The sequence below is a fragment of the Sebastes fasciatus genome, chromosome 6 (assembly GCF_043250625.1).
Source record: "Sebastes fasciatus isolate fSebFas1 chromosome 6, fSebFas1.pri, whole genome shotgun sequence".
Classification (NCBI taxonomy): domain Eukaryota; kingdom Metazoa; phylum Chordata; class Actinopteri; order Perciformes; family Sebastidae; genus Sebastes; species Sebastes fasciatus.
Window position 1 is genome coordinate 17,028,102 of NC_133800.1, and position 16,641 is coordinate 17,044,742.

The window sequence follows — 16,641 nt, forward strand, 5'->3', positions numbered from 1 at the left end:
ACGACTGTTGAGGACTCCCTCCATATCCCTCCCTTCCTCTCCATCTTTACTTTCTCTAATTCTATTTTGCGCCGTTTCTCTTTGTCCTCCCTTTCACTTCACCTCTCTGTGAAACCTCATTAGTGAGCCCGGTTGAACCCCACTCAGCTGAAGAGCTGCCAAATGCACTTGGAGCTCTGTTTATGTCTCTCGTTCCCTCTCTGTTTCACACACACCCATACAGCTCCATATGGAACATCCATACAGACCGGATCTCAGGACAGAGGTAGCACATAGTCACCTTGTTGTTTGTGACTCCTCTCCTCTGGAGGAGGCGATTGGAGTGTGATGTTGAGCTGAGAAGTAGCTAATTGGCCAGTGAGAAGCTGAGAAAGAACGCTTTATTTCGTTGCCTTTCACTAGGCTGGTTACAGGCCTGATACAATGTCCCACTGATGAAGAAGCATAGAACCTGCTATTCCCACTAAGCCGCTCTAAGCTGAGGTAAAAACTGGTAGGTTAGTGCTCCCCTGCTCTCCATCCGCCAGTCCTTTTAATCGGCTTGAGGTAGCTTGTAGCCCTGCCATGTAAACAAAGGCCACAAGGAGCGTTCAACAAGGAGGAAAGACCTTTCTTCCCCTCATCAGAAAACAGACTCTCGCTGTAAAAGGCTTATCCAAAAGCTTCAACAAAATTAGGGAGAAATTCACCTTCCCGATGCCTGACTACCGCAGCTCTCTCTAATCCCAAACTGGTTAGAACTAGTTTTGCCAGCTCTCTAACAGTTTTTAGCCCTGGCTCATCTCTGTCCCTTTACACCATTTTGTGAGTGGACAGAGGGTGGTGCTCGGGGAGCAAACAGAGCAGCTGTCATGCTTTACAGGCGGCCGGCACAGCCAGGGCCAGACACTGTAAATGTTTACAGACCCTCAGGGTCACCCAGGGCCAGTGAGGCACGTTAAACACTGTCTGTTCAGCCCTGTTGCCACGACTGCACAATCAGCACAGCTAAACAGCCCCCCCTCACAATGAGTAGCCAAACAACATGGCAATCCAAGGTCTAAGTGCAGAGCGAATGAAACTGTTTAGAATTCCTCGGAGTAGCGAGGGAACACAGTGACAAACAACAGAAACCGGAAAGTCTATTTTCCTTCACTTATTCACAGTCGGGGTTAACTGCCCGTTTCCATCATTCACCATGACCGATAGATTAAATACACACGACAAACACAAGCCTCTCTCATTCCTTAGCTTTGGGGCGAGCTGAACTCCTGACCTCCATCGCTCCCCGTCACTTTGTTAACTCACATTTCCGTCCAAGGGCTTGCGGGGGCTCCAGGGTCTTGCTGGCACACACCGGGTGCTGGGGTGGAGGGTTTTGCCTCCTCTGCAGACAGGCCAGCATGGCGAGGTGGGCACAGTACTACAGCCGGGGGAGTTCTGCGGCCAACCTGGAGCAGAAAAAGAGCAAGAAGAAGAGAAAGAGAGGAACGTTGAGTGAGTTAAGCAGGATGATTCGAGGTCAAAGCTCCATGGCCGTGTCCGGTAAGCCGGCAGGAGCTGGCTCTGGGCTAGATGGGCTCGGTTTCTCACCCAAGATTTAATTGGGAAAGCATGCCTACAGCTGCCTGCCCTCTCAGCTCTGTGTGCTGAATGATAAACACACACCTGCAGCGGGGCAGCGCGGTTGACACGGGTTCAGAGCACAGTCCAGGCCAGTCACTCTGCAGCCTCAAACAGCACATCCACACAGCCATTCAACCGCATCTCCCCCGTCTATGAAACCGTCCTCAAAACAAACACACAGGCGCACACAGAAAGTAGCAGCACTCAGGCACATTCCTTCCAGGGCAGTGTGTGCGTGGTGATTGATGGCGTTATCTATGGACAGCAAAAAAATGGTAATGCTGAGAAAACAGCAGTCTGTCTGCAACAACTTAACATGCAACAGCTCTGGGGGACTGTCAGAAAAGGCCTGGGGACTGAGCGCTGTCTGGATGTATGTGTAGCTGTGTGTTGAACCGTATGGTTGCACATGTGTGTGTGTGTGTGTGTGTGTGTGTGTGTGTGTGTGTGTGTGTGTGAAATGCGATGGGTTGGGAGGGGGAGACTGCCAACCGTACATCAGGGCTAGTGACGGCACTAATCAATCTCCCTCTAGGCCATAAATCTCCAGCTCTACACTCCCCCTTTTCCCCACAGCCACCTTCACTCTGGAACAGGGAGGCAGTTGCTGCTAGTTTCCTCTCAAAAAGCCCATCACAGCCCCAGTGGAAACACAGTTATATATAAATATATAAGAAAACCTACTACTCCCTCACCAAGAACCCTCAACAATCGAGTAGCATAGTAGGTATCATTCATCAGCAACATACCAGTGTCACATAGCACAATGATGACTGATTACTAAGTCTTCTGCTTGGATTATGTGCCAGATGAGAACAGCTGAAGCAAACCATTTAGGTCCAGAGAGTGTTTTTATATGATAAGGATCGAGATTCACTCTTCTATAGTTCACTTAGCAGATATCGTTTGGGTTCCAGGAAACAATGTGCTCTTACTGTACTGAATATAACACTGCAGGAGCCCAGTCTCACCTTAAAAGCATGGCTGTCTCTGTATAAAGCACCTTTAATCTTAGCTCTGCATGTGTCTGAGTCCAAAATGCATCGATATGAAACACTATCGTTTCCATCTGGGCCGTTCTCCTCCCATATTAAAACAAAGAACAGAGGCAAATATTTCATCCGTGCTGTCAGCGCCAGCGTCTCCTGCCATGATGCGTGGCAGATTATTGAAAAATGATTTCTCATGCGCCTGTCACAGGCTTGTCCCCCGTTATTTATTTTCTCAGTGAATCACTAAATGAACATTTAGCCACCTGCCATCAGTCCATTACTTAGTTTTATAGATTATCATTTAAAGAAAGCAATTATAATGATTACGAGATAAATTAATGGCAGCCCATAAAGCGCCGGCTCCTGTTCTTTCTCACTTACGGAATAAAGCAAAATATAGATCACCAGTGAAAAACATCAAAATATCAAACCACCAATGGGAGCATTCAATCAAGCTAACCTTTACGCATGACAACATGTTCCTGCAATAGTTGATCAAGGTGGTGACGAGTTAAAATACGGTATCCATACCACATATTTATGTGCCTTTTTAATGGGAGGTTGGTGCAACAAAAATGTTTAACAGAATCAAAGAATTCCCGTCCATTCAAGACGTTATTTTAATTTCATAAATGCCTACTTTTCAGACCATGCTAAATCGTCTGACCTTGAACAACAAAAAATCACTTCTTCACATTCTGCACCCGCTAAATGTGTTGACTCATAAAATGTAGATGGTACCATTTAAAATAAAATTCAAATCAGAGCTGACTGGATTTTCATTAAGAGGTGCATTTGTATAAACAGCCCTCCTTACACAGATGGTGTGTAAAGTGCTAAAGTATGGATTGATAAATGGAGGAAGGAAACATGATAGACAACCACAACACAATTTACTGCCTATAATTAAGGTTGAATTACTTTCCTGGTCTGAATAGTTAAAAGATTAGAAGCAGGTGTTGCAGAAAAAAACCTGTAAAGAATTCAGTCTTTCACTCATAAAAAAAGCTTGTTTTAATAAAACATTTTCACAAGACATTTAATTTGACCTCATACCCCGAGGCTCATATAACACACTTAACACTCCAAGTCAAAAATATGTATTTTTAAATGTGTCAGAAGCAGCACAAAGCAACACTTTTAGCACAAACCTGACAGTGTGAAAATGGTGTTCACAAAAAAAATGTTTCTCTCTGATAAATGGAAGTAAATTAAATCTTTAGACTCTTGTTAATTACACAGTTCACTCTCGCTCTCTCTCACACACACACACTTCCACACAAACACACACATTACAGATGGAAGAGAGGGGCCACTCTATTTCTCGCCAGGTGCTCGAGCAAAAAAAGGTCGCTTGCAGTGCCATTTCCTCTCTCACACAGGCAGGCCTGGCCCAAACACACTGGCACTTTGAGCTCATTACTGGCTATTCACATAATCCTTTCTCTGTGTCCTCTCTCTGTGAGGATACTAATTTCACAACGAGCCCGTCCTCACAGCCCATTTGTTAAAAGATAGTTGTTGAGAGAGAGGAAAGGGACACATGGTGCGGATTGAGACTAAAAGCAAGTCTTAACGGGGGGGATACCTCCACAGTTTTCCCCTCTCTGAAATGAAAGACAATCGCGTAACTGCCCTCCATTTTTCTCCATTTGCTGCTCACCAAATGTATTCTGGGGCATTATACTTTGCTGAAAGAGACCCACTTTTTTTCAATTCAATTTCAAGAACCAATTTTCTCCTATTATTGACTTTAAGAGCGAGGCAGAAGGAGCAAGTCTTGTTTGTCATGTCCCCCTTTCCCCTCATCTCCTCCTATTAGGTTATTGTACTACTTAGCAGATGTCTATCAGAGGCAGGAAATTATCTCCAAACCGAAAACCCTGTGACCCATCATCCAGCTGCCCTAAATACAGCCCGTCATGCCCAGGTCAATCCCTGTGAAGGTGCGGGTGTGAGCACACACAGCGCTCGAAAACCCCCTGCACTTCACTCACTCATCAAATCCACTCACAAGTCTCCTATTACACCAGTGCGGGGATATCTCAAAAGCCAGGATGTCTATCGGCTCTTTCCCGTTCTGCTAACGCTGCTGCGGGGTTTGCGATGGGGGCGGAAGATCAGTCCCATGAGATGAGGGAATAAGCCGGAATCAAGAGGCGGTGGGCCTGGCAGAGGGCTATTTCTGAGTTAAAAGGTTCTTAAACTGCAGAGGAGATCAGAGGAGATGGCTCCCCGTGCCCAAAGCTGTCTGCCCAGATAAGCATCCTGCCAAGTGCGGGGTGTTACAGGGTGGTCATGGGTGAATAAACGTATGAGTGTATGTGTGTGTTTTGAGCTACACAGAAAGAAAGAGTGAAGCAGATGATACTGGGGCTAGGTATTGAACCTCAATACTTTTTGTATGGGCTGAAATGAGTATCAAAAAACTGTACCAAAAGATGGCGTTGAATGTTTGGTCAGATTCAGTCTTGTTTGCTTATTCTTTTATCAGATTCATGCATGCTAAGTTCTTGTATGGCTGCGTGTGTTTAGACAACATTTAAATTAACTTCTTTTGTCAAATGTTAGAAAAATCAGCCCAGTATCCTAGGAATTATGTTCATATTAGACATATCTGCACCTCAGGATTAATGTCAAGTGTCAAATAGCATGCCCTATATGTAGTGAAAGCGCTGAGGCTGAAAGCGTCGGTGTGGTAGATGGGCATGTAGCATGTCAGTTACAACCTGCAACCAGTGAGAGCCCTAAACCTGCATTCTTTCTAATAGCCAGCAGGGGGCGACTCCTCTGGTTGCAAGAGAAAGAAGTTAGATTGTATAGAAGTCTATGAGAAAATGAGCCTACTTCTCACTGGATTTTATTACCTCAGTAAACATTGTAAACATGAGTTTATGGTCTCAATCGCTAGTTTCAAGTCTTTTTCAATACAGCATGATGTTCATTTAGTAAATTATGATCCCATTTAGAGTCAAATAGATCATAAAGTAGGGTTTGCTATTGGGCGATTGACAGGTCGCTACCACAGCATTGTCCGGTCTGGGAGTTGTCTGTGTTTCTGTCGTAAAACTTTAACCCTTTCACGGTATGTTTTCAGCTCATGAAAGTTAATTGTAACATTTCGGTCGCCTAAAAATGTCTTATTCAGCGTTCGGTTGTGCTTAGCTTCACCCTCTCGTGTCACTTCTGGTTGCAAAAAAACAAGATGGTGAAGACCAAAAACTAAGTTAGCGACAGCCAAAATGCCAAACTCAAGGCTTCAAAACCGTAGTCCACAAACCAATGGGTGACGTCACGTGACTAAGTCCACTTATGCAGTCTATGAATGCAACTGATGTCCGCCTTTTTATTAACTTTCCTAACCCTAACCATACGGTAACCTAGTATATTTATCATAACCACAATATTTACATAATTTTACCATACTGTACATACATGCAAAGATGCAAGAATTTCACAATAGCATTAGCTGTAGTAAAAAAAAGTCATAAATGTTGTAATCTGTAGTATCTTTTGTAGTATCGTCCAATATTAGCGTTCTTGTCTGGCGATAAAGGTGTTACCATGATACCAATGTTAAACCATGCTAATATTTCTCAAAATAACGTATCAGAAAAGGTATAATTTTGGTATTGATGCTGAAACTCAAGTATTGTATCAGCATTAGTAGCAAAAACATATTCCCAGCACTAGCTAATATTATCCCTCAGTGATTTTTATAGAAAGCCAATCACTAAGCTTCTACAGAGGTTTGACTGTCTTAGTTAAAGTGTCTCCAGTGAAGCTCCCCCTCCCAGTGGAAGACCAGCCGAGGTCCGGGAGCCTGGCAGACAGCCTCCACAATGAGCGGAGGCGGGGCCTCGACCTAATTGAATGGTGACCCTGCCGTCTCACTGTGGGACGCCCCATGCAGTGCTTTTAACAAGCTGCTGTGTCTCCCCTCTTAATAAGCCCAAACAAGTTAATCCAATCGACACACTCAAACCCTTTCTTTTTCTTTAACAAGGCACTGCCTCTACCCCCTTAATCCCCGGCTCCCCCTTCTCCGTCACCATACCGTCACATGAATGGAGGGAGAGTGAAAGGCTCCATTAGGAGGGACTGGCAGTAAACCCCTTCAGCTCGGCACTTTCCACACATCCGCACTAAATAATTTGCACTCATACTGTATGTTTGAAACACACACACACACACACACACACACACACACACTAATGCTCACATGTGCCCGATATATAAAACTGGTCCACTTGGACGTGGCACACAATGAGAGGGTTATGTTCGCCGACCCTGATCCACACACCAACCACAAAACAACACACAAACAAAAATTCTGAGGGGACGTTTGCCGACAGGCACGCACTCTGGGACATAAAAAAGGCATTGTTAACAAACCCTCCCAGCTCCACAAACAAGAGCCACTGATTCCCTAACAATACAAGCCCCTGGATGCACTCACCCACCAGCTCTGCACAACCTCACACCAGCACAATAAATAACCTGCACAACAAAAGGCCATTGTGTGTAAAAGCCTACAGTTTAGGCATTATTGCCATGATATACAGCGTTGGAATAACATATTGGCAGCTGATTCTTATATATATACGAGGCAGCATGTCCCTGTTATTGGGGCTTATACAGCCTTGTATGCTGTGCAGTCGTATTTACAAGAGGTTTCTCTGCAGATGAAGGGCATCTTGGCAAAAACACTCAGCTGTTAGCTTTCTATATTCCAGTCAGCTCCAATAGCTTCACCCATGGGATGAAGGGTGAGGAATGTCTGGCAGTCCAATAGCAGCGAGTCGTCTGTCATCTCTAATCAAAACACGCCTGCCTAGACTAATGTCAACCCTGTAATAGCAATGAGGACTAATTGACTTCACAGCCAACTGCTGCATCTTTGTGCCGGGCGAGGTTTCATTAATGGTAAATAACGGGCCCAGGAGGCAGCGAGCCGTCATGACTGTGTGGCAACCACATTCAAAATGTAGAAAATGCAAAGAGCTGAAGTCAAGCAAACTGAGATGAATGAAATTTAGATACGGATTCATACAAAGACCCATCTCAGGCTGGGTGGATGTATTAGGATGAGGACTCTTGAAGGTATGGAAAATATTATTACAGCCACTAAATCTGAGCAGCAATCTGAAGGTAAAATTTAAGCCTGTCAGATAGCGCTGCATGTCCACACGTCCCGTGGTTCTGTCCTCTCTTGGCACCGGCCCCTGCTGCACCACAGATTCATAACATACTCTGCTTCCTTGTGTGATTTTGAAATAACATATTTGAAACACTGCAGCAGGCTTGTTCCTCCACTACCATGGCTACCTCCCAAGCTAGTGAGGAAAACACTGCAATCTTAGGAAACAACCAGAGATGGCAATTCTCTGAAGTATTACATGTGCAGCTTTTGGTGGAGTTCACCACAGAATCAGTTATGTAAGTCTCTGCATACTGCTCTTTTTTACACCTACACTATAGGTGAGCACTGCACAGGGGCATGCAGTGAGCTATAAGCCCTGATCAGCTTGACCTTGACATGTGGAATTTACATACAAGTGCCCTGAGCATATACTGTACGTATGGGTTATGTGGGAGTGTAAGGAAATGTTTGTTGACCTGAGAACTAATTCAGAGGCCATAGTAACACTGGATGGACATTGTTACGAAGTATATTTTTGCCACCTATAAGATCATGATTAGGGGGTCATTCAGTGTCATATCAGGGTGTCATATATATACAGTATATACGTATATGTGAAAGGAGGAACATGTCAAGAATGTAAGGAGGAACCAGGCTGCACAAGCTGGTAGAGATGATCAAAATTGAGGATATGAGAACTGAGATATATTCACAATACTCTAAAACGAGCATAGAAACCCATTTAATTGAAACCAACTTTAAACTCATTAGGCTTGAAGCTCAACAACACTGTACAATAAAAATAGCATTATGACAAGAGTCTAAACACACAGTGCATCACAAGAAATGTGATCTTCCATTTGTAGCTTTAAAAAGCAGCACATATTTTCTTGTATTTAGCAAAAAATTAGCAAAGAGCAATGAGATGTAAAACACCACTACAACAAACAAGTCATAACTGACATGTAGCCTTGTATTTATGATTTTCTGTGTGTCCTGAGCACCAATCACCAGTCTGAAACCCGACACATGCCTGCGATCCCACGCTGGGAGAGTCCCCTCGGTAAAATCTGTTGGTTTCCACCAAAGTGCTCTTACAACACGACTGAGCCTCTGTGCTCCTGATGATGCCAGCGAGGGACTTTGAGCAATGAGAGCGTGGCTTAAGATTGTCAGACAAACCACAGGGGAAACGCATCCTCTTCTCCTCTTATTGCTTCAGCTTTTGTTGCGTTGTTTTGCGAGGCAGCAGCATCAGTTGTCATCTAATACCACTTTCACACAGAAGCCCTGCGACTGTTGTGACATATTGAACAGATGTGGAGGGTAGCTGTGGTGTTTATACTGAACTGTTGATCGCAGATACACCGGAGGACTGCTGTTGACAAAATACCTCAACAAAGGACAGTCTAAACTAACTGAACACAAATCTGGCTGCCTTAATACATTTGTGTCCAAAGACTATATTTAGTATGATAAGGAAAAATGCCACAACATTTGTTCTGATTGGTCAAAATTCTTGATATTTGGTATGGACATACTTTGGGCGAGTATCTAACAGTACAACTTTGAAATTTGAAAAAAATCACACTTTTTTTAATAGTCAAAGTCAGGATTTTTGAAAAATGAGGAATACCGCTAACATTGTGTTTTATAAATGTTTTCCATATGACTTTTTTACACTACTTATGTGCACATATCTTTGATAGTCAACTTGTTATGAGTTCATAGATACTAAATACTTAATTGTGCTCCTTGTAGTTTCTAAGATACAGACATTTTCTTATCATACTATATCTAGTATTTGGGCACATGGGACTACTGTTTTTTCCTAAAATATAATGGAGTCTATTGCAAAAACAGCACTTTTCAGCCAAACGGTTTGACTGCTTTTGAAAAATGTCTTCATATTTGTGCTTAGACAAGCCCAGAAAATACTTAAAATTTTCAGTTGCAGGAACAAATGGGTTAAAAACTAATCTAATATCACTCTAAATACAGCGTTTTTTTGTAGCAGATGCAACCTCACCAGGCAAGACTTTCCAACATAAATCACAAACCCTCCACACCAACTTCAGCCAAATGTGAAAAATGAGCTGCGCTTTCTTGGTTTTCATGCTAGGATTTATATTCCCCCAGTAAACCTTATTACACACCATTTGTAAAGCATTGTTGATATTGCAAAATTTCTTATCCAAATGTGACACAATCCTTTATTGTCTCAGACAGGTCCATTCACGGCTTAACACAACAACAATAAAACAAGGGCTCTTTTTTCCTCCTCTACACATCCTATGGTAGCTCACTTGAATATTCAAACAGTGTTCATTGTCTTTTTGTGTTGTGTTCATTGTTTGTTGTGCTGTCATTCCTCAGCTTGGCTCCTGAACTTCAAAGAAAGGCTTATGTCAATTTTATGATGAAATGGAGTGAGCAGGCGAGCGAAAAGAGAGAGGGGGGGAGAAAACCTTCACGCAAAATGGCCCTGCCTCGAAATGTATGCTTATTAATGGGTGTTCAATAAATCAATGGAATATAATTAAATTCAAACAATGTGATTTCTTCTCTGACTTGCCGAAGCCTGACTCCAAACATCGCTCTCTGCAGGGCCTAAGGTGACCCCAATTCCCATGGTCCAAAGGACGACTCCGCCGTCTTTCACTGGAGGGTGTCAGAGATCCAATAGTCAGTCATGCATAACATTAGTGTGTTGTGAAGCCCACAAGGCAATCAAATAGTGCACCGTTGAAATGTTGACACTGATCTCATTTGATATATTTGAAGTGTGACAAAGCCATTTTTGCTCTGCTGGATATTACGGACTATAAAAGAGAGGATGACACAAGTGCTCACAGCAAAGCTTGCTGGGGAAAAAGGAAGCAGGCGTTTTTCTCCACATATTTCCTCCACATTGCAGTTTCTGTCGCTGAGACTCGGCAAGCCTTTTCCTTCACTCCATAATGTGTGCTATCCAGCTGTTGTCATCCCGCTCCCTCTCAAAGCCGGCCCTGACCATGCCAGCAGAGGGAATCCAATTGGACAGAGTGGGAGGTGAGTCTGCGGTTGGTAATCACCTGCTGGCTAAAGGCACAGATGGCACAAACAGCAGCAAGATGTTGTCGTGCAGCAGCAATCCAAGAAGTCTTTCTGACAGGCCGACAGACAAACACAGAAACCTGAGAAAACCCACAGCGAGCTGAGAAATCGCAGCATGCAGATTTGATGCAGAAACCTGGCAGCCAGCGAGCTACCTGAAGTGCAAAGAGTTAAAGCATCGATCCCGTGTTTTCACAGGCAAGGTCTTGGTGTCACCGCTCAATGATTGGGGAAAGTGAAAAAATGGGCAGGTTGTAATGATTTAAAATGGTAGACGCTTTCCATGACAAAAGCAGCCCGATAAGAGCTCCTGTTATCAGCGAGTTTGACCAGCCACGGAGAGAATTGAAAAGCGAGGTCATCGTGGAGATAACAGCAATATGTGGAGACTGATTACCTTTTCCTTCTCAAGTATTTTGGATACATTTCGTCGCTCCTATGATTTATTGTTGTTCGACCAAAGACATGCTTTCCTGGTTCAGGTCTCAGAACTACACTTCAAGGAGAGCACGGCTGGTCTCCACCTGCTAAGATTTACTCTTGAGCTGCCGTGACTTTAAATCTTCTGACACACTGGAGACAGTCAATTTAAATTTCCACCGGGATTAACAGAAGATATATGCTGATACATTTAGCTACAACAGTTTGAGCGAACGTGCGACTGTCTAACAGAGTCTGTTAGCTTTTCTCTCTCAGCTAGATGAAGGAAGTTGGACGAAGTCGTTTAGTTTATTGATGTTGCTAGCAGAGATTTTTTATGGTAGTCAAGGCTCCCAACACATCAAACATATCAGAGTAAAAACGCCCCGGAGACATCCCTCTTCCTGAAGACTCCCCAGCAGATGAGCTCCTTCTGCTCTGTGTGTTACTGCTCGGTGCCTTGGTTTGTCCTTCACAAGAGACAGGTAACACTGCCAAGACCCAGTAATTAGTGCAGATGGAGACTGTAATACTCTCTTCCCCTCCCTGCAGAAATGCCAAGGGAGGCAATCTATAAATTCCTGCATATTAATGCAATTTAAAACCACTCCAGACACCTTGCTGGAGGCAGGTGATAAAAAGGTGAAAGGCAGACTATCTGGCACACAGCTGCTGATATGTCGGTGACATCAGTCCTGTCTCAGCAACTTCCTGGCCCGACACACACACACACCAAAATAACTTGATAATCTATCTCCTTTCTCAGAAAACGCTCTCTGAATCCTGACCTTAGGCCTTACAACTGGGTCTCTCTATCAATAATTAAATGGTAATCTAAAAACCCATTTTAGTTGGGTCATCTTTCTGCGCCATTGTCCCTGCTTCTCTTCTTCCTCCGTCTATTTTTTCCTCTTTCTGTAAGATCTAGTTAGAGATTCCATTAGCATGAGAGAGCAGGCTGGTAATTGTCTTCACCCTACTGAGTGATCCCTGGATAGAGGATTAGGGCGGAGAGAAAGCCCTATTTCAACTCGGAGCACAGATGCTGCCCAAAGCCACCCACTCCAGATTAGATTAGACTGCAGAGGGATGAAACCGACTCGTAACTTCAAGCAACATTAAACAGAGAGCGTGGACAGGAGGAGAAACTTTTGTTAACCTTTCACCACCAGCTGTGACCTCCCCCTTCATTTTCTTTTTTCTCTCCTCTCTTTGGAAAATTTATTTTTTAATCTACTAATATGCTTTTCTGTTGAAAATAGGGATTGAGGGAAGGCAGCTTATAATTTTCTATCTCTCTCTCTCTGATATACACAGAGTATTTAGAGCTGAATCTCCCTAAATCATCCCCCAGGGCCACCCTGTCCGTCACTAATCTGCCTGCTGCCGCCCACTCATAAGGAGGTGTCACATTTCTGGCACTCCTCCATGGGATAAGCACTTCAAACACCAGAGCTTCTCCTCTTGACCTTTCCACGGAGATGATCGATTAAGCCCGTTGGATTTATTCCATAAACAGGCAGCCATTACATCAAAAAGGCGAGGAATTTACCTCAGAGGCAGAACTTAAAATCCATATAAGCTTCATGAGGGTTCCAATTTTTATTGGCTTTTTTCAATCCACTTCTCGCAGCACATTAATAAGCACAGAGCCTTTTCAGAGGCTGTTTTGGTATCTGAATCACTGCAGTTTCTCTACCTGTAATTATTGAAGCAAATCACAATAACAGAGTGAAATTCAACTGCTATCTGTACTCCATAAAACCTGTGATGCAGAAAAACTGTTTAGCTCTCTCCTCTGCCAGAGTGGGATAAAGTGGAGTACAAAATGACTGAAAAGTTTAAAGCAAAACAGCGCAAATATGGCTTCTTTGTTAAAAACAGTCTTCACTCTGCTCTTTACCTGTCCAGGAAGCTCTGGGGGGCAAACCAAGGAGCACCAAGGCCTAAAAGGTCTACCGCTCGCTCGCTGCATGAGCCATTAAGTTACAACACTGCAGGCTTCCTGTTTTCATGCTTGAACACTTTCTACATGCTTTCAGCGAGGACAAGACTAAACAATCTGGAGTGAAACACCAGGGAGGAGAAACCCAAGAAGACAAAGAGCTGTTCAACGACAGAATGCTTTAAACCACAACAAATCAGGCGTCACTTCCAATCCCATTTGTGAGAGTTAAAAGGAAATCTAAAACCAGTTTCATTTCACCAGAGAAAAGGAGAGCTCCCACTGAGGAGACGGACCAGACTCCTGTTTGTGATCACAGTGGCCAGTTAGCCCTGCTTCAGCTCTGAGGGACTCCTGCTCTATGGTAATCATATCCTATTTGAATAATGAGGCAATACCGCCACTCTTGCCGCCCATTCCCCCTGCATCCTTGACTGGAGTCTTTGATAGACACTAATTCTAGCTCCATCTATAAAGCTCCTCTCATGCATTTTTAATAGAATCTATTACTTTAGGATTAAATTATAAAAGACTGTCCTCCTTAAATTTTTAATAGTTTGCATAATTGGTATCAGGGCCTGAATGCGAACCATAAAAACCCAGTTTGTACAGGACTGCGCTGCGGAACGAGCCAGACAAAACCACACGGCACCGCTGCACAAAAACCACACACATGGCATGACACTATCGCAGACGAGCACGCACCTGCACACGCTTGTGCGCACACATGCGAGCAAAGCCATTATTGCTTTGGGTTCATTGCCGTGGAGACTAAGGTGGAGCGAGCTGAGCGCTGTGAATGAAGGGGACAATAAGGTCAGGGACCATGAGAGCTGCCTTTGGCTGCTGAGCTCCTGCAGGAGCCCGAGGCAGGAGGAGTCACCTGATGGAAACAGGAGTCATAAAGCAGGTGTCCATAGACACCTGCTGCCACTGATGTCAACTGTGACCACAGCACTCGCCGGGGCAAACAGCAAAAAGTACTTAGCAGGTTTACAGCCTCCCTTTGTCCCCACAGTCACCGATAACTGTGTCAGTCAGCTTAAATGGAAATGTATTTCCCTCCTCTGTTCCCGGTTCCAGGCAGATCAGCCATGAGTTAAATGTCATCTGCACTCTCTCACTCTCACTCTCTGCATCTCCGGCTCAGCTCTTTGCAACAACAGACAGAGCATACAGGAGAGCAAATGTGTCTGTGGCATCTCTTCTAAACTAGAGCCCCCTTAGAAATCTATGCACGTCACCATCCCCCAAATTAGCACCGCAGGGACACCCCCTCACCGCCCCCGCCTGCTGGCGGCAGCTCTTTGGCATATCTGTACCGGGGAAAATATTTCACACTGTATGAATTATTAAGTGCGGGGCCAGTGCTAAGCAGTGTGGAGATAGACCAGTTATTCACAGCTCTATTGGGACGGATGCGTCGGAAACCCGGGCCGCTCGCCTATCAGATCGTTTGTCACGAGCGATAGACAATTTACAATGAGAGAATTTTTCAATTTATTCATTCTGCTGTCACTGCAGTTTTCTACCTTCCACTCAGCAACCCCCTCCTCCTTTAAGTCTGCCTCGTCTGGTGAGGGGGCTCCACGCCTCAACCAACCGCCTGATACTGTTGCTTACTTTGTCTTTGGTGGAGGTGAAACATGTGCAAAAGACATGAGGAGAGTGGCTCCTGCTACTTTAATCATCTTAACTGAGGTAATGGTGTGTTGGGGACATCCTGTGACAGCCGAGGGGTTCGGGCCCCAGTGGTGAAGCTGTGGCTGACTGTGGCTCTGTGATAAAGAACAGGAAATGAGGCAGATGAGGGTGCTAGTAGGACCCCCCTTTAGATACAAACAAAAGAAAGAGAACTGAATAAAACTACAGATGACTTATTTACACTGTCAAAAGCATAGATCATAAATAAATATGTTCATCTATTTGGATCTGTATTTTAATAAAATAATGTTCCCAAAGGCAAAATCATCCCAAACACAGGTCTTTCCTTTAGTTGATGGGAATCTTATTCAGGAGAGAGAAAAAGGATCCCACAGGGCAGTATCCTGCTTATTTTCACTTAAGAGGAAATGCCAAATAACAACTCCCACGCAGATAGACAGAGGACCTCAGCACAAATGTCTGGCAGACTGCAATTTCAACATTAATTACTGAAGGTGAACCGGCAGTCAAAACAGCCACAGATTTGTTTTTTGCTAACAAATACTCAATTAAAGAGGACGAAACACGGAACAGACCAGCACTCTTCCACTATTTCGAGAGATGGGAACTCAAATTCAGGAGAAACAAAACACGGATAATGTTTTCAAAATGTGTTTTTTTTTCTTTCTTTCTAAGCTGAATATTCAAGAGAAATGGAAAATGACATCAGCAGCTTTGTTGGTCTAAATGCTCAGCGAGAGCAGTTTGACCTGTAAAGCGGCCCAGAGTGTTTCTCTATCTGTCATGCCCTTTGAAAGCCTGATGCAGACGGGTTGCACTGAATAGGCCTTGATGTGAAAGGCATAGATGTTAGATAAATGTCCTCGCAGCCAAGGCCTCTGCCCTCTTCCTGATGATGCATTCTTATACTCAAATACCCCCCTTACACACACACACACACACACACACACACGCACACACACACACAGACAGACGGAAACACAGACATGCAGTGCCAACAATCCCACTGAGGGCAGCATTTGTTTGGGGACAAGGTGACCCTGTTGCCTAGGGGCCTGTGAACAGGCACAATGAAGGCCTCTCATCCTGCACACACCCAGCCGGCTGTGTTGGGCCGATGTCGGGTGGAGGGGTGGGGTGTGAGGGGCATCACAACACCCTGCTACTGCAGTTTTAAAGCCCTATTCAGGAAGCCCCCTGAGATAGCTCCTTTCACACCCTGCACAGACGGAGCAAAATCCCCGCTTGTAACCCAGAGTCACGCAGTCAACAGATGGAGCAGCTATTGAGTGAAGGATCGCGCCGGCAGAGGCGGCTCCCCATCCATCCCCGCTGGAAACAATGGGGCAGCAGGTCAAGAGTGCCGTCTCCAGAAGGAGGGGTCAGGGAGGAGGGGTATGCTCCGACACAGTCGAGCTATGCGAGCACTTTGAAACTGGAGGAACTGAGAGAATCTTTTTTCTTTTTTTTTTTGGATGACGGGCAGAGGGGGGGGGGGCTCGTGGCTGGCTGCCGAGGATCAGACTCAGGTGGTGGGGGCTTGTGTGTGAATCTGGGACAGCAGTGTTTGTGTTTAACCTGCAAACAAGAACAAAAAGACATCCCTGTGTGCACACATTTGCATGTTCAGAGGAAACACAGACTCGCAGTTTAACGCACATTTCAAGGACCAACTGTTACAGACACTCGCTTGTCTTTGCGCACAAAAAGAGGGAACTTCATTGTTGATAAAAAAACATTCCAGTCAGTGAGGCTATATACACAGAGTAGAGAAA

At 44.6% G+C, this 16,641-nt stretch overlaps 1 protein-coding gene across 3 annotated transcripts in view; it reads right to left on the bottom strand.

Annotated features, from left to right (window-relative positions):
• fam222aa (family with sequence similarity 222 member Aa) overlaps positions 1–16,641 on the bottom strand; it is a 51,531-nt gene that overhangs the window by 23,573 nt on the left and 11,317 nt on the right. The window contains exons 1-2 of one of the 3 annotated variants that reach the window (XM_074638045.1): positions 1,648–1,823; positions 1,288–1,430 (exon numbers count right to left, since the gene is read on the bottom strand). In XM_074638045.1, the coding sequence (XP_074494146.1) occupies positions 1,288–1,384 (97 nt within the window). In that variant the 5' untranslated portion in view covers positions 1,385–1,430; positions 1,648–1,823. Of the gene's footprint in view, positions 1–1,287; positions 1,431–1,572; positions 1,824–16,641 lie in introns of those variants that run through there. The other 2 variants (XM_074638046.1, XM_074638044.1) reach the window with 2 other exon arrangements.